At 43.6% G+C, this 27152-nt stretch overlaps 1 protein-coding gene across 1 annotated transcript in view; it reads left to right on the forward strand.

Moving 5' to 3' along the window:
• The window catches only part of RHEX (regulator of hemoglobinization and erythroid cell expansion), an 89691-nt gene that overhangs the window by 21375 nt on the left and 41164 nt on the right, over positions 1–27152 (forward strand). Inside the window, exons 2-3 of the mRNA XM_069238576.1 lie at positions 15074–15271; positions 26121–26252. Of these exons, the coding sequence (XP_069094677.1) occupies positions 15160–15271; positions 26121–26252 (244 nt within the window). The 5' untranslated portion in view covers positions 15074–15159. The remainder of the gene's footprint in view (positions 1–15073; positions 15272–26120; positions 26253–27152) is intronic.

Below are 27152 nucleotides of genomic sequence, written 5' to 3' on the forward strand. Positions count from 1 at the left end.
CCATGCCCTGGCCCATTTGTGAATGCTCCGGTACCCACCCAGGGCACCCACAAACCACACATTGGGGATAGCAGGAGAATCCCCAGGGCTTCCACGGCCCCAGCTGTCTCCCCACATGTTGTGGGAGCCGGCATGGCTCCTGCCCAGAAGGAGCAACTATTTATGCATGCTTCCTCTGGCCGGGAGCAATATCTGTTCTGTTACCCTGCTTAGAGAAACAGAACAGAAGTCTGCTCCCAGCCGGCAGGAGCTGTTTAAATCTCCCATCAGGTGAGATCCATCACTTGCCTTCCCTGCCCGTACTCCTGCAGTCAGGGAAGGGTTGTTTGTTCCTGTCGGGTGGGAGATTTAAAAATGCTCCTGCCAGGCAGTAGCAAACATATGGAAACTACTGTGTCTCAGGGCAGGCTACCCAGGACACAGTAACTGAACCAGCCTCTCTGGATGGGGTCCCTGAGCCCTTTAAAGGCTTAGGGAGGGGCCCTTGAGGCTCCACCTCCCTTTTAATTAGTGTTATAGCCCAAGGGATGGGTCCCTGGGCCTTTTATCATACATTTTAAGGTTGGGAAATGGGGTCCCTGGAACCTAATAGGGCTCCAGGAGGGGGCCTGTGCACCCATGCCCCCTCTTTTTTTTTACTCAGGCCGGGGGATGGAATTCCCGGGGATCTTTAAGGCTTGGGGAGGGGGCTGCACAGTCTCTCTCTCTCCCCCTTTCATTATAAATTTCAGCCAGGGATCCTAGAGTCCTTTTTAAGGCTCCAGGAGGGAGAGCCATGTGCCCCCTCCACCAAATAAACACCTACATTCGCCACCCGCAGGCCCTGCCCCACCCGGGAATGTTTTTAAAAAGAAGTGCAGGGGTCTGCACTTTTTGTTTTACATTTTGCAGCAGATTCCCAATCCTCTGCAAATATGCAGCAATTTTATTTTTAAACAAAACATTTGTGACCACCAGGCCTAGGGGTCAGTGTATCCCTACCCTGCCCCCTTTGTCTTTTCTTTGTGTTTTTTTGGACTCGGGACTGAGTCCCGAGCCTTAGGATGGCTGCCACCACTTCCTGGTTGATGTGGTGGAAGCCAACCAGATCTCAGCAGGAGATCTGTCAGCTCTGCGGATCTTCAGTGTGTGAAATATACAACGTTTTTGAGCATTAATTGCTCAAAAACTACTTAACAGATTTACACCAAATCACAAAAGCACTCTTTTGGGACCAAGATCTAACTTTCTGACGAATTTAGCATGAATCTGTTCAGGGGTCTGGGCTGTAACAATGTCTAAATTTCCAATGGAAAAAATAATGAGGAAAATGCATTTTTGTTTTTCCCCCCTTTTTCTCGACCCTCTCTTGACGGATCCCACCAAAACTTCTCAGGAAGGAGCTGAGGTGAAGATTTTTGTGAAGATTCGTCAAACAGCGCCAAAGATATAAGCAAACCAAAAAATACATTTCTTATGGAAACAAGATCCTAACTATAACTATTCAGTAGCAACCACTGCTGGATAATACACCACAGAGAAGGAGCCGCAGGTCCCTGCCCACCCCCACTTACAATTCCACAGGTTGTACTTGGACTCCAGGATTGTCCTTGGACTCAAGGGCCATGCCCAAAACCTGACAATAACTGATCGGGGAGCCAATATAATTATGTCAAAAGGCACTAGCAGCCCTCCACTTTTTGAAAAGGTGCAACACCGAGGTTGGGGTTGCACAGCACACAGTGCACAAGCATTCAGATCCATCTAAGTTGGTATTTTCAAACTGTGGAACACAGCAAACAGCTTTATTCAACGTTTAAGCACGTGATAGGGACCATAAAAACCACAGCTATCCTTGAGTGTGTGCATCTGTCTAACAGAAGGAGGGAAAAAGTGAAAGTGCTTGAGAGAAAGAGGAGCTGAGAAAATGAATAATATAAGTAAAAAAGGGTCAGTGCAAGATAGATTATGTATGTGAGACGGGTGAGTAAGTGGGGTTTGCATAGGAAAGGAGGATTTGAAATATGAAGTGGAATGTGTGTGTTTTTGCGAACCAAGCATTTCACTGAGAGATGATGGTGTGAGAGAGCATGTGAGTGAAATGAGAAGTTAGGAGCAGTGTTTGCGTCAGAAAAAATGATCTTTAAGAGAAGGGTGTTACTAGAAGGTGACACTAGAAGATATGTGAATGTAAGACGTGAGAAAGGAGAGTATGAGATACAATAGAATGAACAGCAAGTTCAATGTGTGTTGTGAGCTTGAGGGAAGAGAGTAGGATGGAGAACGCAAAGTATCAGATGATGTACAGAAAAGGGTGTGCGAATGAAAAGAGAGAGAGGACAGTATGTGAAATAGAGAAAGTGAGGAAGGGTTGAGAAGAGGAAGAGTGAGGTTCTTGCATTCAAGAAAATGAAGGGATGAAATATAAAAAAAGAGTTGAAGACAGGACAATTAAGTACCAGGGAATTTCATGGAAAGAAAATACTAGGTGGATGCCTAGGCTACCACCAGCAGGGGGTGCTGTAGTTCCAGCACAGGCAGCAATTGTGGTAGCATTGCAAGAGTGAGAGATATAGGAAATGTATTTTGAACTAGGGATGGCAAAAATCCTTGTACTGGCTCTAAGTGGGGAACATAGAGATAAAATTAGTAGAGACAAGTAAGAAGGAATAGGAATATGTGAGAGATAGGGCAAACGAGTGTGCAAAATGAGAAGCGTGTGAGAGAGGTATTTATAATGAATTAAAGTGGGAGAGGAGAGGGCATGTGAGGGGGAGGAGTGAATGAAGATCTCAAGGGAGTTGAGAGTATGAGAAAAGGGTACAAATACAAATGAAGGTTAAACAAGAGACTGAGGAGAGGTAGAAATGTAAGCTAAAGAGGTACACATGATGGGGAGGGAGGGCAGGAGAATGAGAAATAAGGAAAAGGTTAGAAAGAAGAGAATGGAGAGAGGTAGAGGATGGATAGAGAGAAAGTTAAAATGAGAAAGGAATATCTAATAGAAAAAGGGTGAATAAAGAGACAGAAGGATGATTTTTTGTTTTTGCCAGGACATACTGGTGCACATGCCACTCCCTCCGTTCCCTTTCACACAACGAGAAGATCTCTGTATTGGTATAGCAAGGACTCAGCCTTTGACAGCGGTTAGATCTAAAGGGAGTGACAGAAACGAGACTGCGGAATATGGCACCGTGTGTATCACCTGAGTGAGTATGGTGTCAGAACGCACATGTTCATTCACTTATCCACCTGTGCATCCCTCTCAGTGAGTTAAGCACCCACTGGAGGGATCTGCCTGTAACCTTCATGTCACTCATACCTTAACTATGCATGTTCTTTAAGGAATGAAAACGAGTATTAGGGTGTCCTTCTGAATCTGTTCTGCGGGGAATAGAAGACTGCACTTGCTGCCTTCTGTGGGAGAGGGAATCTTGCTCTGTGCTATTTATGCTAGGAAGCAACGTTTGCACTATTCTGACTTGATTTGTGCATGTCCTGTGATGGGGAAACCCGTGCCGCTGCTGCTCTAGCTGCACCTGTCCTCTGACGGACTAACGCTTACACTGTTTCAGCCAAAAATGTGCCTCCACTATGATTAAGGGTACTTACTACTGTTGTTGCCCATCTTATGAAAAAAAAAATGGCATATTGAATGTACTTACTTAAGATGCCCTAACAGTCAAGGAATATTTCAAAATATTTGTTGTAAAACATCAAGAACTTTAGTTCTGAGGAAGGAACTTAACACCATGTGGGCAATATTTGAACGTCAAAACATGGTGACTGAAGAAAAGAGAGTACCCATTGATCAGCCCTCTGGTTTTGATTTTGCAGTAGGGAGAAACTAGTAAAAACATTTTCGCACAGCCACACATCATTTAATACAGATCTGAGTTTAATAAAGGGAGAACATACATGTGGACTTCAGGGACATAACCTCACCTAACCTGGAAAACCCATAACTAGAAAAATGTACAACCAGTAAACAGTAGTACTCTGAGTTATTTCCCATTGTTAGATTTGGAAATCATTGATGAAGCACACCACACTAGTTAGATGAGGGTTCATCATCCCATGTGAGTACATGAATGTATGGTAATTCTAGGGGTGGGTTTGGCTATTGTTTTCCAGGACTGCTGTACAACTGTCATTTATCACTCCTCACTCCTGTCTTAGTGGATTAGCTACCTGTAGAGTACCTGTTTAGTAATTGTGAGAGAAATGTGTGATGTACCTCCTGCTACATCGACGTGTCACTTTTTCTTTCATGTATTGTAAGAAAGGTTGCGCAGCTGATGCTCATGTTCCACATTTGTTATGATGTGAAGTTCGGTATCAGCATTCTGCTACTCAAAAGACAAAATGAGTTGTGTTGCAAATGCTTGTTTTAACCCCTTCGCTGCCAGGCCTTTTCCCCCTCAGGTACCAGGCCTTTTTTTTGCTATTTGGGCAGTTCGCGCTTAGGCCCTCATAACTTTTTGTCCACATATGCTACCCACGCCAAATTTGTGTCCTTTTTTTTTACAACATCCTAGGAATTCTAGAGTTACCCAGAGTTTGTGGGTTCCCCTGAAGGAGACAAAGAAATTAGCCAAAATACAGCAACAATTTAGTTTAGTTTTTTTTTAAATGGGAAAAAGGGCTGCTGAAGAAGGCTTGTGGTTTTTTCCCCTGAAAATGGCATCAACAAAGGGTTTGCGGTGCTAAAATCACCATCTTCTCAGCTTTCAGGAACAGGCAGATGAATCAGAAAACCCAATTTTTCAACACAATTTTGGCATTTTACTGGGACATATGCATTTTTACTATTTTTTGTGCTTTCATCCTCCTTCCAGTTAGTGACAGAAATGGATGTGAAACCTATGCTGGATCCCGGACAGCTGAACATTTCCAAAAAGTAGACCAAATTCTGAATTCAGCCAGGGGTCATTTGTGTAAATCCTACAAGGTTTTCCTACTGAAAATAACAGCTGAAATAAAAAAAAAAATGAAATTGAGGTAAAAAAACAGCAATTTTTCTTCACGTTTTACACTGTAATTTTTTCCTGCGATGTCAGATTTTTTAAAGCAATATATCATTACATCTGCTGGACTCTTCTGGTTGAGGGTATATATAGGGCTTTTCGGTTCATCAAGAACTCTAGGTACCCATAGCCAATAAAGGAGCTGCACCTTGCAATGGGTTTTCATTGTAAACCGGGTACACAGCAATTCATCTGGTGAAAAATAGGTATCAAGGAAACCTTTGTATTTCCAAAATGGGCACAAGCTAAGGTGTTGAGAAGCAGTGGTTATTTGCACAACTCCGAATTCCGGTGTCCCCATACTGACGTGAATTACAGGGTATTTCTCAAATAAACGTCTTTTTTACACACTGTCTTACATTTGGAAGGAAAAAATGTAGAGAAAGACAAGGGGCAATGACATTTCTTCTGCTATTCTGTGTTCTCCCAAGTCTCCCGATAAAACTTCTACCTCACTTGTGTAGGTAGGCCTAGTGCCCGTGACAGGAAATGCAACATGGACACATTAAATGTTTACATTGAAATCTGACGTGTTTTTTGGAAAGTGTCTAGCTGTGGATTTTGGCCTCTAGCTCAGCCGGCACCTAGGGAAACCTAGCAAACCTATACATTTTTGAAAACTAGACACCTGGGGGAATCCAGAATGGGGTGAGTTGTGGGGCTCTCACCAGGTTCTATTACCCAGAATACTTTGCAAACCTCAAAATTTGGCAAAAAAACACTTTTCCCTCACATTCCGGTGATGGAACGTTCTGGAATCTGAGGGGAGCCAAACACTTCCTTCTACCCAGCGTTCCCCCAAGTCTCCCGATAAAAATGGTACCTCACTTGTGTGCCCGTGACAGGAAATGCCCCAAAACACAACATGGACACATCACATTTTCCCAAAGAAAACTGACCTGTGATTTGCAAAGAGCTTAGCTGTGGATTTTGGCCTCTAACTCAGCCGGCACCTAGGAAAACCTAGCAAACCTGGACATTTCTGCAAACTAGACACTTTGGGAAATTCAGAATGGGGTGACTTGTGTGGCTCTCACCAGGTTCTGTTACTCAGCATCCTTTGAAAACCTCAAAATTTGGAAAAAAAACACTTTTTCCTTACATTTTGGTAATAGAAAGTTCTGGAATCTGAGAGGAGCCACAACCTTCCTTTCACCCAGCGTTCCCCCAAGTCTCCCAATAAAAATGTTACCTCACTTGTATGGGTAGGCCTAGCGCCCACGGCAGGTAATGCCCCAAAACACAACGTGGACACATCACATTTTCCTAAAGAAAACGGACCTGTTTTTTGCAAAGTGCCTAGCTGTGGATTTTGGCCTCTAGCTTAGCCGGCACCTAGGGAAACCTAGCAAACCTATACATTTCTGAAGACTAGACACCTAGGGGAATCCAGAATAGGGTGACTTGTGGGACTCTCATTAAGTTCAATTACCCAAAATCCTTTGCAAACCTCAAAATTTGGGAAAAAACACTATTTCGTCAAATTTTGGTGATGGAAAGTTATGGAATCTAAGAGGAGCCACACATTTCCCTCCACCCAGCATTCCCCCAAGTCTCCTGATAAAAATGGTACCTCACTTGTGTCGGTAGGCCTAGTGCCCGTGACAGGAAATGCCTCAAAACACAACGTGGACACATCAAAATTATCTATTACAAAAATACCTGTTTTTGCGAGGGGGGGAGACACCTGCGTTTTTGGTCCCAGGGGCAGCGGTCATCTACGGAAACCTACCAAACCCAGACATTTTTGAAAACTAGACACCCGGAGGAGTCCATGGAAGTGTGGTTTGTGTGGTTCCCCCAACATTTTCTTACCCAGACTAAAAAACTCCCTGGCACCTTAGCTTCTGCCCCCCCCCCTTGGGGGCAGATGGGACTAAAAATAATAGGCTGATCTGCCCCCAAGGTGGGCAGAAATTGTGTAAATAATATTGGCTCCCTTTGGGGAGTGACCCTGGCCCAAGGGGCCACCCCCCAACACAAAGTACACAGACACACAAGATCCCTGGCACAAAGTGGATTCTGCCCCCCTTGGGGCAGATGGGCCAAAAAAAAATAGGCCGGTCTGCCCCCAAGGGGGGCAGAACTACCCAACAGTGCATTGCCTCCTTTGGGGTGTGACCCTTGCCAAAGGGGACGCCTCTCAACAAAAAAAACAAAAGAAACAAAAAGAAAACCAAAGGGAGGAAGAAATGACATAAAATATATTGCTCCCTTTGGGGGGCGACGCTTACCCAAGAGACCATCCCCACACACAAAGCACACACACACACACAAGATCCCTGGTTCTGAGTGGATTCTGCCCCCATTGGGGGCAGATGGGCTTAAGAAAAATAGGCCGATCTGCCCACAAGGGGGGTAGAACAGCCCAACAGTGTACTTCCCCCCACACAAAAAAACAAAGAGCAAAACATCCCTGGCGTCGCTGTGGCTTCTGCCCCCCTTGGGGGCAGATCGGGCTAAAAATAATTGGCCAATCTATCCCCATGGGGGGCAGAAACAGCAAAAAACATTATGCCCCCTTAGGGGAGTGACCCTTGCCCAAGGGGGCGCTCCCCGACACATAAAACATTACAAAAAACAACATTCCCCTTCCAGCCCTGCCCTGGGGGGGAGGAAGGCCCTCGGGGGAGCGCTAGCACTTCCCTCGAGGGCCTGGTGCAGGACATAACAGTTAAGTCCTGGGCACCCAAGCGGTGCTGCCCAGGACGTAACCGTTACGTCCAAGGCACCCAATGGGTTAATGCATGATGTGAACAAAAGAGTAAACCCTCACAAAAAATTTGGGAACTAACTTTAGTGTGTTAGCTACCTGCAATATACATATTCTGTGTGTGTGAGAGAAACGTGTGATGTCCCTCTTGCTACATAAACCTGCCATTTACTTATTCCATGTCATTTAAGTAAGGTTGGGCAGCTGATGCCTGTGTCGCACATTTGTTGTGATGTGACGTTCGCTATCAAAATTTCCACTAATCAAAAGACAAAATGATTTGGATTGCCAATTTTTGTTTTAACATATGATGTGAATGAAGGAGTGAACTCTCACAAAATATATGAGCCAACTTTACTTTGGTGTTTTAGGTACTTGTAGAGTACCATTCTGCAAGTGTGAGAGAACCGAGTGATGTCCCTTCACCTTCTGCGACCTTTTATTTATTTTGTGTGTAAGGGAAGTTTGTGCTGTTGCTGTCCAAGTGTACCTTTTTTGTTATGTGAAGCAAGGTATTAAAATTTCCAGAACGCAAAAGACGGAATGATTTGCTTTGCCAATGCTTCTTTTATTGCATGATGTAAATGAAAGAATGTACCCTCACAAATTATATAAGCCAAGTTTACTTTTGGTTTTATATCTCAAAGAAACAGTTAAAAAAAAAATAACTATATGACTTTGTAAAACCTAACTAACAAGTGGCTTTATCTCATGTATAATACCTTAGGCCAATTCTGGCATTGTAGCCTACACCAATACGGTTTTGAGCACATAATGGGAGTGTACATGCAAAACTATATGGCCCACAAAGCCACATGCTGATGGCTCAAAAGCTAGGAATGGCAGGTGGTATTGTACGCAGGTATTGTAACTGACAGACAAATGCAACTAGGAAAGGCAAATTATGCAGCATTATGTGGAGCAATATGTACCAGTATTTCTTCAGTTTTACGTTTTAACAACTAATAAATGTGTCTGGGCAAGGCTGCACAACATTAGTGCCAGTTTAACATCTGAATACCGAAATCAACTGAAAGGTGACTGGTAAAACTTTACAAAGTATCTGGCGCATGTAGTGCATTTTAATAACGTCTGATCCGAAAGAGCTAGAAACAAAATGTCTTGAATTGTGAAATCTTCAAACTATTCAACAGATGATTCGTTATATGGTGAGGAAAGTCCATGATCAAACAAAATTATATGAAAAACGCTGCAGTTGCAAAAACGCATAATTCCGGTGGCCCTTATTATATGTCATAGTCAGTGGCGTAACGAAACTGGAAGGGGCACCCCTGCAAAAAACAGGGAGTGGCCTCCCTCCGCACCAGGGGCCTTTGTCGCGCCACTGGTCACAATGCCAATTGTCAGACTTCTGAAATGCAAAATAAAATTTAATTCCTCAGTTTCTTCTTTTTTCTTGTAGGAAACCAAGGCTTAAAAAGCTCCGTGGGTGAGAGAGCAGAGAGAGACTTTCAAATCCAGATTCAACTAACTCTGTTAGGTTAAGATTAATACATTTTGGATAATCCATTGGGCCTATCGAAATATATATTTACCTGAACAATACCAGCAGCATCACCTAAAGTGTCTAAAGAGACACTGTAATAAAGAAAAAGAATTGTGGTGGTACCTACTTCCTGAGCCCACCATTGGCCTAGAGGTTGATGTGACTTAAATCGCCTGAAATGTGCCCTGCTTTGTGCAGCATGCACGAGGGGCGCCGGTACAAACAGGGAGTGGCCGGCAAGCCCCTTTAAACACAGTTGGCATTTCCCGTTAGTTTCCTGTTTACTAAGTTATGGGTACCATATAATGCCAGTCATTAATATGGCGTCTTTGCGCTTTCTTTATGCGGGAACTCTTTTGTGAACTGTTAGAGCCAAAGTTTTCTAGTGTTTGTTGTTCGTTGGTGTTTTATTTTTTGAAGTTAGTATGGAGGGAGTTTGTTCGGTTTTTAGACGTGAATTATGGGAGTTAATGTTAACGTAAAATGTGTTCGATCTAAAATGACATCCGTATTTCTAAAAGGTACTCGGTTGTTGAGATTTTTCTACCTGTACACCAGGGTCAACCACTGCAGTTCTGGGACACTGGAGTCGTTTATACATTTTGATTCTTATGTAAGGATGTTCCCAAGCCTCTTCATGTTGTCCACCCTGCACAACCTACACTGTTGACCCTTGAATCCCCTAATGCTGCACCAACCAAGCAATATGGACACCTGAGTTGGTAATGTGTGACACATCCGTATTATTAACCACACACAAGTCTCCGTCAAGTGCTATATAGTATTATTGCGCTCTGAACCAAGGGAAATGAAGACCCTTGAATATTGCAGAACTGGAGGCCGAGATTATGAGGCCCAGCAGATGTCTCAGAAAATAAAACACTACAACTGTTCACTTTAAGATAGAGCTTTGCTTCCCCTTCATATGGTGAGCATGCAAATGCCTACCATGCCACAGGCCTTGATCCCAAGTTGCCTTTTTGGATAGCCTTGAACTGTTGGAAGGGGACATGAACTCACTGGTTAGTTTGAGCATGTAAGTATGCACGAGTAAGCCTGGAGGTAATATTAGCTGAAGCAGAAGTTGCATACAGAGATTAAATATATTTCCATGTAGAGATGCAGTGACGCGAGCCGCCTTCCAGCAGAAAACGTTGTACCAAAGCATACATATTAGTCTAAGGTTTCTATGTGGACAATAAAGTTCAGAAAAAAGGGCGGTCTGACACACATTAGTCCGGTTCAGAATCCTCATAATAGTTATAGTACAGTGTTGCAAATTACATGAAAGACTGCATAAATGGTTTGGCTTGGTTATTTTTCAAGTGTCCTTCTCGGGTCCCCTGCCTTTATATAGAGGGATTCTTCTCACAGCAGCTAGCTCTGGAGCTGGCTCTAAGCATGAGTACTCACAATATGGGCGCAATGAAGTGTGAGATCTCTTCTCCTGGGTGTCACTAGCCTTTCTGAAGAATCAATTAGGGACACACAGTGGGCAATGGCCTAACATTAGCCCCCAAAACCCCTGTGGGGTGGGGGGCCCCCGAACCTCAGGGAGCCCCCTCAGCACAGTACACTGTGCATTGGCAGTGGGCCCCTGTCGGAGAGCTTCTGACTGGGTCGGGGGTGGGGCCTCCATGTACTGTAAAGGAGGGCCCTCAAGTTTTGCTACACCACTGACAGAGGGCAGGCTTGGCCTAGAATTTACCTTACTTTGAACAAAAGAAAGAACAGTCCCACCCTTCACCCTTACGATCTACCAGATAGCAGTGTTCAGGAAGAACTAAACAGCAGCCCCACCCAACCAAGCTCTGTGAAGTTTCTAGATGTAGTAGGCCTATGTGCTACTCACTTCTTTATCTTGGTCTCCTCTCACCAGCTACAAGAATGCATGGAATGCACTTCCACTGTCTGGGAAGTAATTCTCACTCCCATCTTGTGCTATAATCAGGGGCATCCAAAATGGACCCCAATTTGCTTTTGTAATTAATACTGTGAGCCAAACATTAAACGAAAACATCAGAAGACATCCACTTCCTCAGTGGCAGAATCTACTTTTTGAAATTTGCATTATTTACCCTCGTACTCTCTCACGTTGCCCTGATCAGGAGGTTACTGTTTGAGCAGTTTTGAGCACATGCTAACTCTCTTGATATTTCCTTATATATGTGTCATGCCATTAATTTATGCTTCCAGCCCTTGATTCCCCACACCTCATTTCAAATATCACAACCTCTCCTTTAAATTCATTACCCTGCAACCTAACAATACCTAATCTCCCGTATCTCATCTAATAATACCACCAACCATTTGCAAGAGATCACCCCCCCCTTAAAGTTCTAACTCCTAATAATTTAATCTACTTAAAGGCATGGAATGGCTTCTGTGTGAGCATTAAACTAAACCTAATAACCACTGGAAAAAAACACCACCCTTGAGTTCCGGAGCAGCGTGCTGTCCTGCATAAAGCACTTCTTTGCCTCATCAGAGTAGTGAGCGTTATATAAATGCAATTACAATACAATAAAATATATAACCTTGCTGGCCCACACTAATACTAATAACAAAACACTCAGTGGTCAGGTAGTTCATTCAGGCTGCATAATAATTCTCTAATTCTGCTGGACACTCTTAATCTCACAAAAGACCAAATTTGCTATGAGTCATGCCCATCACTCAGTACTCTAGCAGCTCACAGCGTTACACCACTCATCACCAACTAAATAGGCATGAAATAACTGAAGAGATCTACAACATGCTGCTAGTTAATAGAGGAATTTAATTTAGTTCATCTCTGCAGGTCCCAAAAGAGCTACATAGAATGAACGCTTGATGACATCTCACAAAGACAATCAGATATGGGACGATATTTACAAAGTCCATCCCATCAGATCTCTCCAACATGGCTCCCTTCAACTTTGCCTGCTCAGGAACTTAAACTTTAAGCCAAATATCTTAGAATGGGAAACCCAATACTGTAACGGCTAAATGGACTATTATCTTAACAAATTCCAAAGAAAAACCTGTGGAGCTCTTTAAATCTTCCAGTTTGCTGAAAACCATAAACTACGTCCCTCAGTTTCACACAGTTTCATCCTTCACACTGGTAAGAGCTGCATCCCACAGTATGATAACCGCACCTCAGTAGTCATCACGTATGACACAGAAATACTTCCCACACAGGATCAAAACAAATACAACATACTTCCAATCACACCCTACACAAAGTAGTATGCCACCCATGTAAACAAGTGTTTCAGCGCCCCACATAGGGGTAGTAAGCGCTATCTAAATGTTGCAATAGAACACATTACAATACATTTACGTTGAGAGAACCAGACCCATTGACTATTGTGACATCAGGGTTCTCTTCCCAACCCATTGTTGCTCACAGGATTAAGCTAAACAGATGTATTCTCATTTTCATAACTGCATGCTCTTGCATTGACTGGTGAACACATTGAGAGGCAGATTTATAAATAAATAACAAAATGCAGTACAGAAACCCAAGTTGTTGCACTTTGTTGGCTAGGAAGAGAGCAGCATATTCACTGAGTATGGTACATTGCTGCTCTCCCCTGCCTGTGCTAGCACTCTGTAAGGCTGCGGAGTGCCGCACACAGACCTTTGCATCATAGTGCAGATGTGTGTGTGTACTGCCTAGCTTAGGTTTTTTATTGGGAGGGTACTCCTCCAGTAAAAAACGTAGACAATCTTGTCAATGTTACCTACAATGGAAGTGTGACTTACAGTACAGCACACATGAAATGTTAAGAGAAATTAAAACATTTCTCGACTTTGCGTATGTCTTAAGGAAGCCTTGTTTTTTGACACACAGCCAGGTGTGACAGTATTGTAAATCTGCCTGTGCATCAAAAAACATACATGGATACTAGCGTTGGAATGCCCAAGTACCGCCCACAGAACGACACCTTGATGCAAAGTAGCACAAAATAGTAGAAAGCGCTATTTGTGATACAAAAGAGCAACTTTCCAGTACAAAAATGTTTTGCCTGGGAGAGTACATATTTTATCAAGATTTGAGCCTCTTTGTGCCACTTTGCGTAATTTTGCAGTGGTACATGATTTTGATAAAGCTGCCTGAAAATGTTTCCCTTCCTAATCCATAAGTGGCCTGGCGTATATTTAGTAAGTGGGTGTAACTCCTCCAGTTGAAGCGTTACTTTGATTTGCTTCCACATCTTTTTATTACATTTATTAGGGTTTTATGTCAGAATATCGTTGTCAGCAATATGGTCTAACACAAATATTTTGTCCTAGACATATATTTGTAAATTATATTTAGGACACAATATTTCTTTCAGGTGACAATCTGACCACAATATTCAGGTATTATACCAATCATTTATGAGGTGCTGTTGTGGTTTCCAGGCTGAAGTAGACTGGAGTGATGTTGGCGTACATTTTGAAGTCCACTTAGACCTTCAAGATTTTCCTTTGGTGATGAATTTAGATACTGAACAGTAGGCAGGTTAAGTGTGAAACCTGCGACATATCATATGATACAGTGCTTGAGAAGGTGCCATTGGCCTAATTCTTATATATTGCTTGTTGTTGAGGATGAAAGATTGTATCCATTCTACCACGGATTCAGACTCATTTGCCCACTCTTTAGGCTTCCTAGCAGAATACTGTGGTTCCCTGTGTCGCAGGGATCTAAGAGGTCGTGGATTATTGAGGCTATTTTCTTAACTCTGCAAAGGGGTAGAGAGGGCTAGAAGTTGACTTGTAGCTATCCAAGATCTCAGATCTGCCACTAGTTTCTACAAGACAGTAGGAATGGTTCAAGGGCCAAGGACAACTCTGCACGAGAAGTAACACAATAATGATAGTCATGCTGTGTGCTTTATATCACGAGGGTACTAACTGAATTAGTTCATGGAGACAGTACTGGGAGTTTTTATCTTGATGTCTCTTTTTGATAATACCTCTTATTCAGGTATTCAAATATGGGAAAGGTAGACTGTAGCAGAGGTGGGGTGATAGAGGTTCTTTCGGGGATGCTTTGTTTTTGAAACTGGTGTAACAGTGATTTATTATTCAAAGAACTCCAGTGGGTGTTGGGATGTAATATGATTGTCATTGGAGTAACTGTACCTCACTTCGTCCCTGTTTTTCTGCTGGTCATGCTAACCAATGCCTAAAGAAAGTGCAATTCTCTGAAATGTCAAGCCTCTTTTACACATCTTGGCTCCCTGACGATAAAGTGTTGATTCGCTTGTTCAGCTAAAATGTTTACATATTTGTTGCAATCTGAATGTCGCCCTTTTCCTTTCTCGTGATTTCCCCCTTCGGACACCTATGTGCTCCCTTTGTTAGAATCTATCACTTGTCTTTGTTGGAAACCTTCTTGTAGTCTTCTATAAATGTGTGCTTTGCCTTTGCTTTTTGAGCTTGCTTCAACAGTTTGCAGAGAGACCTTCTGACCGATTGAATCTGTGCTTCAAACACTATTAATTTTTCTTTTGTTAATAGCCTATTTCAGACCTTTATTAGCATGTGAGTGGAGTTTAACACTGAATTGCACACGTGTTGTTTTTTAAGGGATCAGGGTTAGCAACAGCCTAGGATCTATTCATAATATCACTTTTTGGTTGGAAGCCTCGCTGGTGTACTGAGTGTGTGTAGGAGGGAAACACATTTTCCATTGTTAAGAGTTACGAGAAAGATAAAAGATAGATGGTACCTAAGAGGAGGCACAGAACAAGGATGAGAGGAAAATAATGTTGTGTAATTAGAAGTGGATGTGTCTTTGTTATTCTTGGTTATGTGCATTATTGTGGATGATCAAGAAATACACGTCCAATTGTTTATTTGTTTTTACAGATTCTTCCTTAGTGGTGCCAAACATCAGCAATACCTTATTTATCTGATCCATATCCGCATTAAAGGGGTTTTTAGTGCCCCAGAAGATGAAGACCAGCAAGAATGACTTCATAATTCCAGTAGCAATCGCGGCTATTACCTTCATGCTGCATATCACAATTCTTGTCATTGGATATTTCAAGCTATGCAACAAAATTGGTACTGTATTTTAATCGTTTTCTTTTAAAAATATAATCGTACATCTTTTTTGACTAGAGGTAGGTAGCACAAAGAATATTATACTTGACAGAGAAGAGTGCCACATACATCAAATTGTATTTTTTTTTTATTGGGGTTTTGTAAGGCACTGCTAACCAACATAAAGTGGCTGGAGAACTCTTTTGGTTGTGGGCACAGGGAGAATATGGGGCCTGTAGTATAGTGCTTTCCTAGAACCAGATAGCGGAGGCGATGGAGAACCTGCTTAACAATCTATCGTTAGGTAGGGCCAGAGCACCGCACTCTTACACGCCTTCATTATTGTCATTCTCATTTGCTTCTAACCTAGTACACACCTGTTTTACCTCATATCAGGCTTACACCTTTACCCATTGATATGTTGTATTGTAAGACTAGTCAAGACCATAATGATCATTCTATAGCACTTGTATTTGAAAGTGGCAATTCACACAAACTCATGGTCACAATAAATAATTTTTTAAATATTAAAGATATGTTTTGTGATGAGGACTCCTCCATTTCAGTTTGCAGTTATTTAGCAACTGATACCACCTTAAGAACGTTCTGAGAACAGCTTGGCTCGTATTACAAATAGGGTGCACTGTACCTATTTGCGCCTTGGTGCCTTTAACGGTGCGTGCAAGACACCTTATTATAAGCAATAGCCAATATTTATCTGAATAAAACAAAACAAAAATGATAAACATCCAACATACTCAAACAAAGTTATCACTTTTTAAAGGTTTAAAAGAGTCTTAATCCTGAAAAATCAACAGTTGTATCCTTATAACACACAGTAGCGAGGATGTGTAAAAAAAGATGATGCGGGCAGCAAAGGAGGCGATGTGTAGGAAAAGCAAGCAATGCGTCAATTATTTCCCCACTGGACAGGTGATGCGTGGATTTGTTTCATGCTGGGTATGTGATGTGTGGATTCTTTTCCCGCCGGGCAGGCGATGAGTCGATTCCTTACTGTGGTGCAGCGTTGATGAAGAAAATGACACTCAGAGATGATGCGTGGAAAATCCAGACGCACTGCAATAATGGGTCCACGCTGAAGCAGGCAATGTGTCGATTTTGGAGGCATAAGACAGGCACTGCGTAGATTTTTCAGCCGCTGAGCAGGGGATGGATCAATTTTTCTGCCACTACAGCCTTGGTGCGTGGATTTTACTTCAGGTCACCAGCTTCCACTTCCATGGGCTTAGGGACTGGATTTGGCACCACTTGGCAAGCCAGGACTCTCAGCAGCTGAAGGGCCCAGGCACTGGCAGATGAAGTCTTTGATGTCCATGAGACTTCCCAACAGGATGCAAGCTCAGTTCAAGTCCTTGGAGATGCTTGGAAAGCAGGATGTAGAAAGCTAAGTCCAGTTCTTTCACTCCCAGGGCGGAAGCAGCAAGCAGCAGGCCAGCACAGCAAAGCAACAGGCAAAGTGGCAGTTCCTTCTAGAGAATCCAGCTCTTCTTCCTGGCAAAATGTCCTCAGTCCAGAAGTGTTCCAAAGTTGTGGGGTCAGCAGTGCAATACTTACACTAATTTCAGCCTTTGAAGAACGCAAACTTCAAAGGAAAGTCTTTGTAGTGCACAAGACCCTGTCTCTCCCTGCCCTGACTCCAGACACACTCCAGGGGGCTGGAGACTGCTTTGTGTAAGGAAAGACACAGCCCTACTCAGGTGCAAGTGTCAGCTCCTCCCTCCACTCTAGTACCCAGGAAAACCCATCATGATATGCAGGACACACCTCAGCTCCCTTTGTGTGACTTTCTAGAGTGAATTTCCAAACACCCCAACTTTCAGTCTGACCCAGATGTGTATTCCACAACCACACAGAGGCACAGAATGGTTAAGCAAGAAAATGCCCACTTTCTTAATGTAGCATTTTCAAACTTACAACTTAAAAAACAACTTCACAAAAATGTTTTATTTTTAAATTGGGAATTCAGAGACCCCAAATTCCAAATCTAGATCTGCCCCCAGAGGGAAACTGAACTTAAAAGATATTTCAAGGCAATCCAAATTTTACTGTATGGGAGAGATAGGCCATGCAATAGTGAAAAACGAATTTGGCAGTATTTCACTACCAGGACATGTAAAACACACTAGTATATTTCCTAACGTTTAAATACACTGTACCCTGTCCATGAGGCTGCTTTGGGCCTACCTTTGGGGTGGCTACATGTAGTAAAAGGGACGGGTTGGGCCAGGCAAGTGGGTGCATTTGCCAGGTCGAACTGGCAGTTTAAAACTGTACACACAGACACTGCAATGGCAGGTCTGAGACATGTTTACAGGGCTACTCATGTGGGTGGCACAACCAGTGCTGCAGACCCACTAGTAGCATTTGATTTACAGGCCCTGGCCACCTCTAGTGCACTTTACTAGGGACTTACTAGTAAATCAAAGATATCAGTTAGGGAGAAAACCAATCACCAATTCTATTTAGACAGAGTGCATATGCACTGAAGCACTGGGCACCAATGATAAAGTGCCCAGAGTTCTAAAGTCAACAAAAACAGCTCATAAAAAACTGGAGGAAGGAGGCAAAACGTTTGGGGATTACCGTGCACAATTGTCAGGTCCAACACAACCCCCACCAGCCTAAAGCCAGGGGAGACCAATCAATACCTTGATGGACTTCCCTGATTGGGACGATAGAACATGGACCCTGGCCCACAACAGCAGCAATGCGTTCCAGTTCTACACCTTCCTGAACCCAGTTTGGATTTCTCTGTCCATAATCTCAGGGCCCTCTAAAGTGACTCATGCGGAGTCCTTTTCCTCACCTGCGGACCCCATCTGTGCACCAACTAACCTTACTTGGCTCACAGATGTATCCCAGTAGCCAGACAGTACCAACATGGACAATATGTGGTTGTGGCCAATTGCACCCTTGGGTGTGACTCCTGTCTCCAACCCAAGGGCAACTCTGTCCACCAGGACAGCAAACCACAGTGGCCACTGACAGCTGTCAGTGACAGGAGCCAGGCCCTAGGCCCTTCAGGGCTCTCTAACCACTGTGACTTCGAGGAGTAGAGGGGGGCAGCCCTAGGTGCTTGGCCTAAAAAAGCCAACAAGACAGGTCAGAAAAAACAGGAGGTAGGAGGCAAAAGGTTTGGGGATGACCCTGCAAAAAGGGCCAGGTCCAACAGGCCCCTTCTGTAATACTGTAGTGCCCTGAGAGTGCAAAATGTGGGCACAAATACCCATTGTGCCTCCGAAGCACTATGTCAGGGGCCCATTTTTACACTTGGGAAACTGAAACACGGGGAGGTTACTTGGCTTGCCAGCAATCATATTACACTCAAGATGTGAAACGAGGATTCAAACTCATTACTTCTAAATACACATTGGGTATTGTTATCCTTCGCCAGTGCAATGCCATACCATTCACAGCTATTAAGTGCTGTACAGGCACACGTTTTGATCATTTTTTTTTTTAAATACATTTTTTTCCAGTAGGTCTCTATAGAAGGAAACAGACAGGCATGATGAAAATTACTCGGAATCGTGCAACATGCAAACTCAGAATGTAAAAATACAGCTTCAAGCACAGTGATTGCCAAGTCTTTGTTGTTCCTGGAGCTAATTTTCAGGTTTTTTGTGTAGCACATGTGCATAGGAGTTAATTATACAGGAAAGAATGATTGTTTCCTCAGAAAGCAAAGCTCACAAGATGTTACATTAAAGACGCTTTTGCAAATCACTGAAACTATTGCTTGTAGTTGCTAAGGCCCTTCACTGGTGAGGGTTGGCACACCTCTGTGCAGGACACATTTGATTTCAAGCTAGACTAAAGCAAAATCCAACCAGCTTCTGGCTCCTTCATGGGACATAGACTTGTATGTGACGTGCTCTACTGCTTCTCCTACCGCTCTCGTATCTCCTTTCCTCCACACCTCCAGAAAACAGTAGATCAAGCTAGTAGGCAAAGACAGGCAGGGGGTAGTAATGTGTTATGTGGATATGTTATGTGGATTTGTAAAACGTACTATCAATCACAAGGGTCTCTGTTGCTGACCTGCCCTTAGAACCTCTTGCCAATGCACAAGGGTAATCCTTGGAGGAGCCCAGGAGGGGCTAGAGAATTCCTCCCAGGACTATTTCATATGTGTGTGTGACATCCATTCATGATATTACATGCACATCAAATGTAGTTATAGTTACAATAGTGTATCCATAGGAAGTGCATTTATTTGTGTTGCAAATAACTTTGGCCCAGTTTGACTCATCTCCATCAAAACATTCCAAAAAAGGGCTACTTTATGACTAGTTTGAGCATGGAAAGTTTCAGGGTGATCCATCAAGCGGGGGCTGAGAAAAAGAGGTGTTCTAAAACGCATTTTCCCATTAATGTTTCCATAGGAACATTAGGCACCGTACAGTCCAAACCGCTGAAATGGTCCAGAAAGAGTGTTTAGTTTTGAAGAAATTAGATTTGCAACAAATGTATATATCAAAACTCAGAGGATCCACAGAGCCAACAGATCTCAAACTGAGATATGATTGTCTGCCACCAACTCAACCAGGAAGTAGTGGCAACTATCTTAGGTCTCAAGAATAAAAAATAAATGTTGCTATGAATTCGGGGAGGAGCCACAAATCCGTGGCAATTTTTTAAAAAAAAGAGTTGTGGGCTCCTGAACTTTTGTTTTTTAAACACCCCTTTGCCCTCCCCACCTCCACCCCCAGGGTGGGCCAGGGACCAAGAGGAAGATGTATTGTTCTCCACAGGCCATTTTTTGCCTCAGGGCCCCATCCCCCAGGGCCCAAAGTATTTTTAAGAGTAGGAGGCATGCTCTCTCCACCAGGCCATTTTTTACCCGGGGATTCCATCCACGAAGATTTTTAAGGGAAGGGGACACGCTGCCTGCTTCCCCAGGATGCTTTCAGCCCCAGGGACCCATCTCCTGGGGCCCACTGTATTTTTAAGGAGAGAGAAGCCATGTGGCCTCCTTCCCCTTGCCACTTTCGACCTTGGGACTCCATCCCTCAGGGCTCACTGGATTGTTTAGGGGAGAAGGCCCCCTCCCTGAGCCCTGAAAAGGCCACATGCCCCAAGGCCTCTATATTTTTTTTTTTTAATGAAGGGGGTAACTGCTTGCCCCCACCCTCCCTGAGCCTTAACTGGTCCCAGGGACCCCACCTCTCTGGGCCTGCTTACTTGCTGTGTCCCCAGGAGTCCCAGATCAAGACATTGCTCCCAGCATAAATAGCTGATTCCTGCTGGCGGTATCATTACCGCCTCTTGCAGCATGCAGGGACTAGGCTGGGGCCACAGGAGCCCTAGGGCTCCCTGCGCAGCACCCAACCAGTGTATAGTGGGTGTCCTGGGGCTGCCCTGCCATCTATATATCTATTTAGTTCTTTCAAAGCTGTGAACTCTTGTTGGATAAAAGTGCAACTGAGGTTCCTTTGTGGCAGAGTCATTCATACAACGACTGACACACCCACACAGACACTCACACACCCACTCACAGACACTCAGAAACTCACTCAGACACTCATGCACCCACTCACAGACCTGCTCAGAGACTCACGCACCCACTCACAAGTCCACTCAGAGATTCACGCACCCACTCACAGACCCACTTACACACTCACGCACCCACTGACAGACCCACTCAGACATTCATACACCCACTCACAGAACCACTAAGACTCATGGATTCACTCACAGACTGACTCAGACACTCACGCAGACACTCACTGACCCACTTAGACACTAATGCACCCTCTCAGAGACCCACTTAGACATTCATGCACCCACTCACAGAACCACTCAGACTCTCACACATACACTCACAAACCCACACAGACACTCACACACCTACCCACAGAAACGCTCTCACACCAGAGACACCCTCTCACACCTATTCTCACACCCAAAAAACAGGCCCTATGGCCAACTCCCATCACACACAGCCAAAGACTGTGCACAGTGCGGTGTTGGGTGGTTAGTGGATTTGGTCCACAGGGACACGCAGCCTAAGGTAACTATAACTCATTCCCTTGCCATACCCTGCTAATTACCCTAGATGTTACAGCACTCATGACAACTTTTAAAATGTAAATAAAAATGTCAATGAAACATTAGAAGTCAAGTTATTGAAGAAAAAAGTGTGGGGTGGCGGCACGAGTTATAGTTACCTTAGGCCATGAGTTGTAGTTACTTGAAATTACAGTAACTATAACAGCTGAATTTCTCTGGTTTTGGGTGAGTAAATTCAGAACATAACTTTTACGTCCCTGTAACCATTGGTTTTTCAGTGGAAAAAAAAAAAAAAATATATATATATATATATATATTTTTTTTTTATTTGGTATGGGCATCTTGACAGCAACTTTGTATGGCACACAAAGCCACTACCCAGTGGGAGTTACCACTGGGTTGTTATGGTTAGGTCAGCGTTTAAATGCTGTTTTTGCTTTGCTAATATCTTTAACACCATTTGATGAATCTTCATGAAACATTCCAAAAAGTCTTTCTTTTATGCCTAGTTTGTACATGGAAAGAGTTCTGGGGTGATCCGTCTAGCGGAGCCCAAGAAAAAGGGGGGAGGGTGTTCTGGAAACACAAAATCTCCATATATTTTTTTAATAGCAGTACAGCAAAAACTGCTTTGGCAGGAAGCTAGAATGTGGTCCAGAAAGCGTGCTTTTTGTGAGTTGGTGTAAATCTGTTCAGTAGTTTTAGAGAAATTAGGGATCAAAAATATTTGCATAGCTGGACAGTTGGGTTCTCGGAGAGTCCCTTGAACCGAATTTGTTAAAAATGGAGCATTCTGATTGGCCTAGGGTTTTTATTTCTTTGGGCTAATTCGCTTCCAAGAGAAACATGCTCCCATAGGAGCGAGCGCTCTGATTGGCTGTCTGCAACATGGACAAAAATGTTGCAGGCAGCCATTACAGGACTGGGAGACTTAGGGTATAATTACAAGTTGAGCGGGTGGTTTAGGCTATTCGCCGAACTTCCAACAGAAAGGTTGCCGCCATAGTGGCTACCTCCCTGCCAGGCCCATTTCAAGTTTCCCTCTAGGTCAGCAGGCGGAAACCAGAGTTTCCGCCCGCTGGCCTAGCGGGAAACATCCTACATCATTGTCTCCGGCTCGTAATCAAGCCGACAGCAATGCTGTAGGATGCAGGGTACACAAGCACCCTCGCAATGTTCACTGTATGCAAAGCAGATAGTGAAGATTGGGATGGTGCTGGCCAGAAAGGCCCCCTGCACCCGCATTGGCAGCGGTCCGACCGCCATCCACAAGTCTGGAGGTCAAGTGACCGCCAGACACGTAATGAGGCCCTGAGTCCCCTATCCTGCGTTTATTTGTGAAAACAATATAAGGAGACAGGATAGGAATAACTTGCCCCCCCCAGGCCCTGAGTGGGATCCGGGGTCAAAATATTAAAAAGTAAAAAATAGCAGCTATCCCGTGGAAGTCTTGTGGGACTCCCACTGCATTGCAGCATTAAAAATAAATAAAACGTGTGCTGGCATTTCATATATTAATATTTGGACCCTCCACAGAGGGCCATGGCCCTGGGGTCTTTATTTAGGGTATTTGGGGAGGTGGTGTGAATTGGGCCCCCACCTTGAGCCAGTTCTGGTCCGGGACCTTGTTCCTCAGGGCCGAATAGTTGAAAGAGGAGAGGGGGGGCATGCAGGCTCCACCTGAGCAGTTCCAGATTAAACCTTCAATCAATCAATCAATCAGTTTTTATAAAGCACAGCTACTCACCTGTGAGGGTCTCAAGGGTGAGCGACTGGCTTTGTCTGAGATGCAGGGAGAGTTTTACCAGCTCTTTGCTGCGATGCAGGTGAAGGATTGTCCTCCATTGGTGGTTTTACGGATGCAGGTGATGGTGCCCAGGGCCATCTTGGCAGAGCAGAGGGATTTGGCAGAGGTGTGAAAGGAGACGTGGTGGTTCAGGTAGGATGGTCCTGCGTTGTGTATGGCCTTGTGCATGTGGGTGAGTAGCTTGAAGGTGGTTCATTTCTCGACTGGGAGTCAGTGGAGGGTCCTTAGGTGTTGGGAGATGTGTTCTCGGCGTGGGAGGTCCAGGATGAGTCTGGCGGCGGCATTCTGGATGAGTTGTAGTTTTCTGATGTTTCTAGTTCAGGGCTGGCATGGAGGGCATTGCCGTAGTCGAGCTTGCTTGTGACTAAGATGTGGGTGACTGTCCTGCAACAGTCTACTGAGATCCATCTGAAGATCTTCCAAAGTTTGTGGACTGTGTTTTAGCAGGAGGAGGCGACTGTGTTTACCTGGCGGGTCATGGATAGGGAGAATTTTGGGCCCTCTTTGCAAATTATCTCTTAATACATTTTTAATTTTACCAGCCAACAATTTCATTAAACCAATTTTACTACACAAAACTGAGCATTACACGTACATAGTTTGCACCGTATTTTTTACAAACTGACAGCTGACAGAAGATGAGCTTTTAGGAGACAAACTGTTATGTGAATCTGATGTCTATGGTTTACGTACTTTAAGTTGTTAATGGGTACATTACATTAATACAGTAATTTCTCCATAGAGTCTTTAATGTAAAGTTTTCGTTTCTTTGAGTTGATTCATGTGTTTTCTATTTTTTGGAAACAATTTAAGAAAGCTTGAATATAATTTTCTTTCAAGATCAAATCAATATTATTTTCATCCATTGTTGTGAGGACCCTAAAAGGAGTAGGGCCCATAGGCCGGTGCCTAATTTGCCTATTTGCTAATCCGTCACTGATCCCTAGCCACGAATGGGCCCTGGGGACCCCATCCTCTGGAACTTAATTTTCAAAAATAGAGATGGGGGATGCATACCTCCCCTTTCTGAGCCTCAGTGACGCTCCAGGGACCCCCAAGCCGCGAGGGCCGATTTCAAATTAAAGGGGAGGGTGCCCCTACCCATCACCAAGCCTGTGAAGGCCCCCAGGGCCCCATTATCCGGTGATGGCTAAAAAAAAAATATATCTACTCGGAGCTGGGGGGAGCATTTTTAAAGCTCCCGCTGGATGGGAGCAGAATCTGCCTGCAGAAACTCAGGGGCAAATTGAGTCACAGGGCCCTCAGTGGCTCAGAGGGTGGGGGGGCATGTGCCCCCTTCTTCTTAATAAAAAGCAAAGGTCCAAGGGGACGGGGTCCCTAGGGCCCAAAATGGGTTGGGGAAGGGGACAGCGCATCTCCCTCCTGTTAAAAAAAAAAGGGCCCTAGGGCATGGGGTCCCAGGGTCTTGAAGTGGCCTGGGAAGGGGGGCTGTGTCGATGGGTTGGATGCATGGCCTATCAATAGGCCAGGCCCTGCGACAACTCCATGCTGCACGTGGCCAAAGGCCAAGCACAGTGGTGGATTGGCTTTACATATGGTAATAAAATATTACGTTACTTTGAAAAAACACTTCACTGAAAAAAACAAAGGAAAAAGTGATGTTATAGTGGATGAAAATTTCACTGACAACGTAACTTTTTAATCTAAAAAAAACACTTAACTTCACCAATTATAGTTATATCTAGTAGGTATAACTCATGCCCTAAGGTACCTATAGTTCGCACCCTCACCACGCACAGTTAATTACCCCATATATAACATCACTCATGACATGTTCTATAACATCATTGATAACATCACTGCAACATAATTAATGGCAAGAGAGATTATGGTGGGTGAGCAAGTTATAATTGCCTTAGGGTATGTGTTATTGTTACTAGAGATAACTATAACTGGTGAATTTCTTTCTAAAGAGGGGATGCAACCATACCTCAAGTTTGTTTCATTATACCAACATCAAAACCTTTTCTTCGTGGGTGTCCTGAAAATGGGCAAATGGCTTGTGATGGTCATTCCCCTTAAAACACTGTGGCCCTGATTTAAGAGGGCCTGCCTCATTCCAATGCCACATTAGCGTAATTTTTTTTATGCTAATGTGGAGTTGGAAGGGCAAAAATGCTGCACCATATTTACAAAGTGGCACTTTGTAACCTCTTGCGCCACATTATGCCTGCACCAGGTATAATGGATGCAAGGGGGCATTCCGGCGCTGGGGGGGTCGAAAAAATGGCACAAAGAATTCTAAGAGATTTCTTTGCGTCATTTTTATCAGCATTTTTAATGCCTGCTAAGAGCAGGCGTTAAAGGGAGGCTCCCACTGTTTTGAATGGGCCTCTGTGTGCTTTGCAGAATTAGCGTCATAATTTTTTAATGCTAATCCTGGAAACTGCCGGAATAGCATCATAAATTATGATGCTAGTACCCCTGACTACGGCCATGGTGCGCCGTATTTCAAATACGGCGCACACATGGAGGCATTAGGGGGGGCGCTAAGGTGTGCATGAAAAGTGGCTGTGCCCAGCACCACTTTTCTTAAATCTGCCTCTTTGTACTTTTTTATTTTTTGCAGTTTTTATAAATATGCAAAATCACGTTTTAAAAAAAATATGTATTACATTTTAATTCATGGAAACGTCACCGCAGTTCCCTTCAGTTATTGGAGTTTCTCCCTGAATGTGTGGCTGTTTTGAGTTACATCAAGGGGGCAATTATATTAAGGAAAATGTATAACAATAGATTAATCGAGGTATTATGGGCCAGAATACGGTGTAACGTTCTTAGTGCATTTCAAGATTTTTGGCAGTTGTATTTTAGCACTTTTATGATGTGTCAGTCGTTTTCTTTATATACTGTTATCATTTGTTTTTATGGTTTTGAGCAACCGGATACAGAATATATGTAATTGAATTTAGTAAACCTTTGCTGTCAAGAACAAGGGTAAAGATTTCGTTAGCAAGTCATTCATTCAATGAGCCCTGTATTTTCTCAACTGTTACATTTCCTTTTCAGAAAAATGTTCTTGTAAACACGGAGAAGAACATACTAGCAGCCTCGTAAAGTCAGAGATTGTGAGAACAGAGGAAGGAAAGAACGTGATCACGACGGCTGGAGTTGCAAAAAATGAAGCAAAACATGGCGATGGTGAGCTCTCATCTGAAGTGAGCACCCCTCGAGGCTAACAGGGGGGCGAAATATTTAGTAACACGGTGGAGAGTCTGCGAGTGAGGGAATATCATTCTCTTAATTCCAGGACACTTAGAATGTTTACATTTTATTTACAATAATAAGGAACTTTTCCTTCTTCCTAACACTGGTTTTCTAACTACTTAGGTTGTGACAGGACATGGCTTGGACGATGAAGGCTGCAGCCTAAGGGAAGACTGGGTTGGGTTTAGCAGAAGGACTTGAGGGTTCTCCCCAAGGTTTATGTTGGGAACATTTCTGACCATTGCGTTTTTAGGAGTACACTGGGACAGTGCTACTTTTTAAAAGTGAGTTGATGTTAAATTCAATTTTACGTGTGAGTGGGAGGAGTTCTACCCAAAGGACACTGAGGAAAAGTGTGGTACTGGGACATGGGTTTTTCAGGCATTTATGAGCAACGTGGCATATTTTAATTCACACAGAGTAGCAGTGGTCAAAACTGGATAGGATTTAAAGACATTTTCATAAGTGCAAAGTTGAAGTTTATCCAACAAGAAATGGTTAGGCAATGTTCTGGCAAATAGTATATTTGAAAGCACATTTACCTTTTACACAGGTGAGAACCATATGGGACGTAAACACAACTTTAAATGTGGGATTAAATAGAAATGCATGGTAAACAAATAACACTCTTACACAAGTTGTTGTGAGCCCTCAAAAGTTAGCTTGCCTTTTTTTAAATAAACCAATTTCCAACCACCAAATGATCTAAAAGCAGTTCTTTGTGAATTTGGGACATTTCAGATTTAATTGGGAAGCTGGTCAACAATGCTACGAGCATATGGGGTCATGGTACAACTTCAAGAAAAAGGTGTAATCAGTCACAAAGAAAATAAC

Source organism: Pleurodeles waltl, chromosome 6 (assembly GCF_031143425.1).
Source record: "Pleurodeles waltl isolate 20211129_DDA chromosome 6, aPleWal1.hap1.20221129, whole genome shotgun sequence".
NCBI lineage: Eukaryota > Metazoa > Chordata > Amphibia > Caudata > Salamandridae > Pleurodeles > Pleurodeles waltl.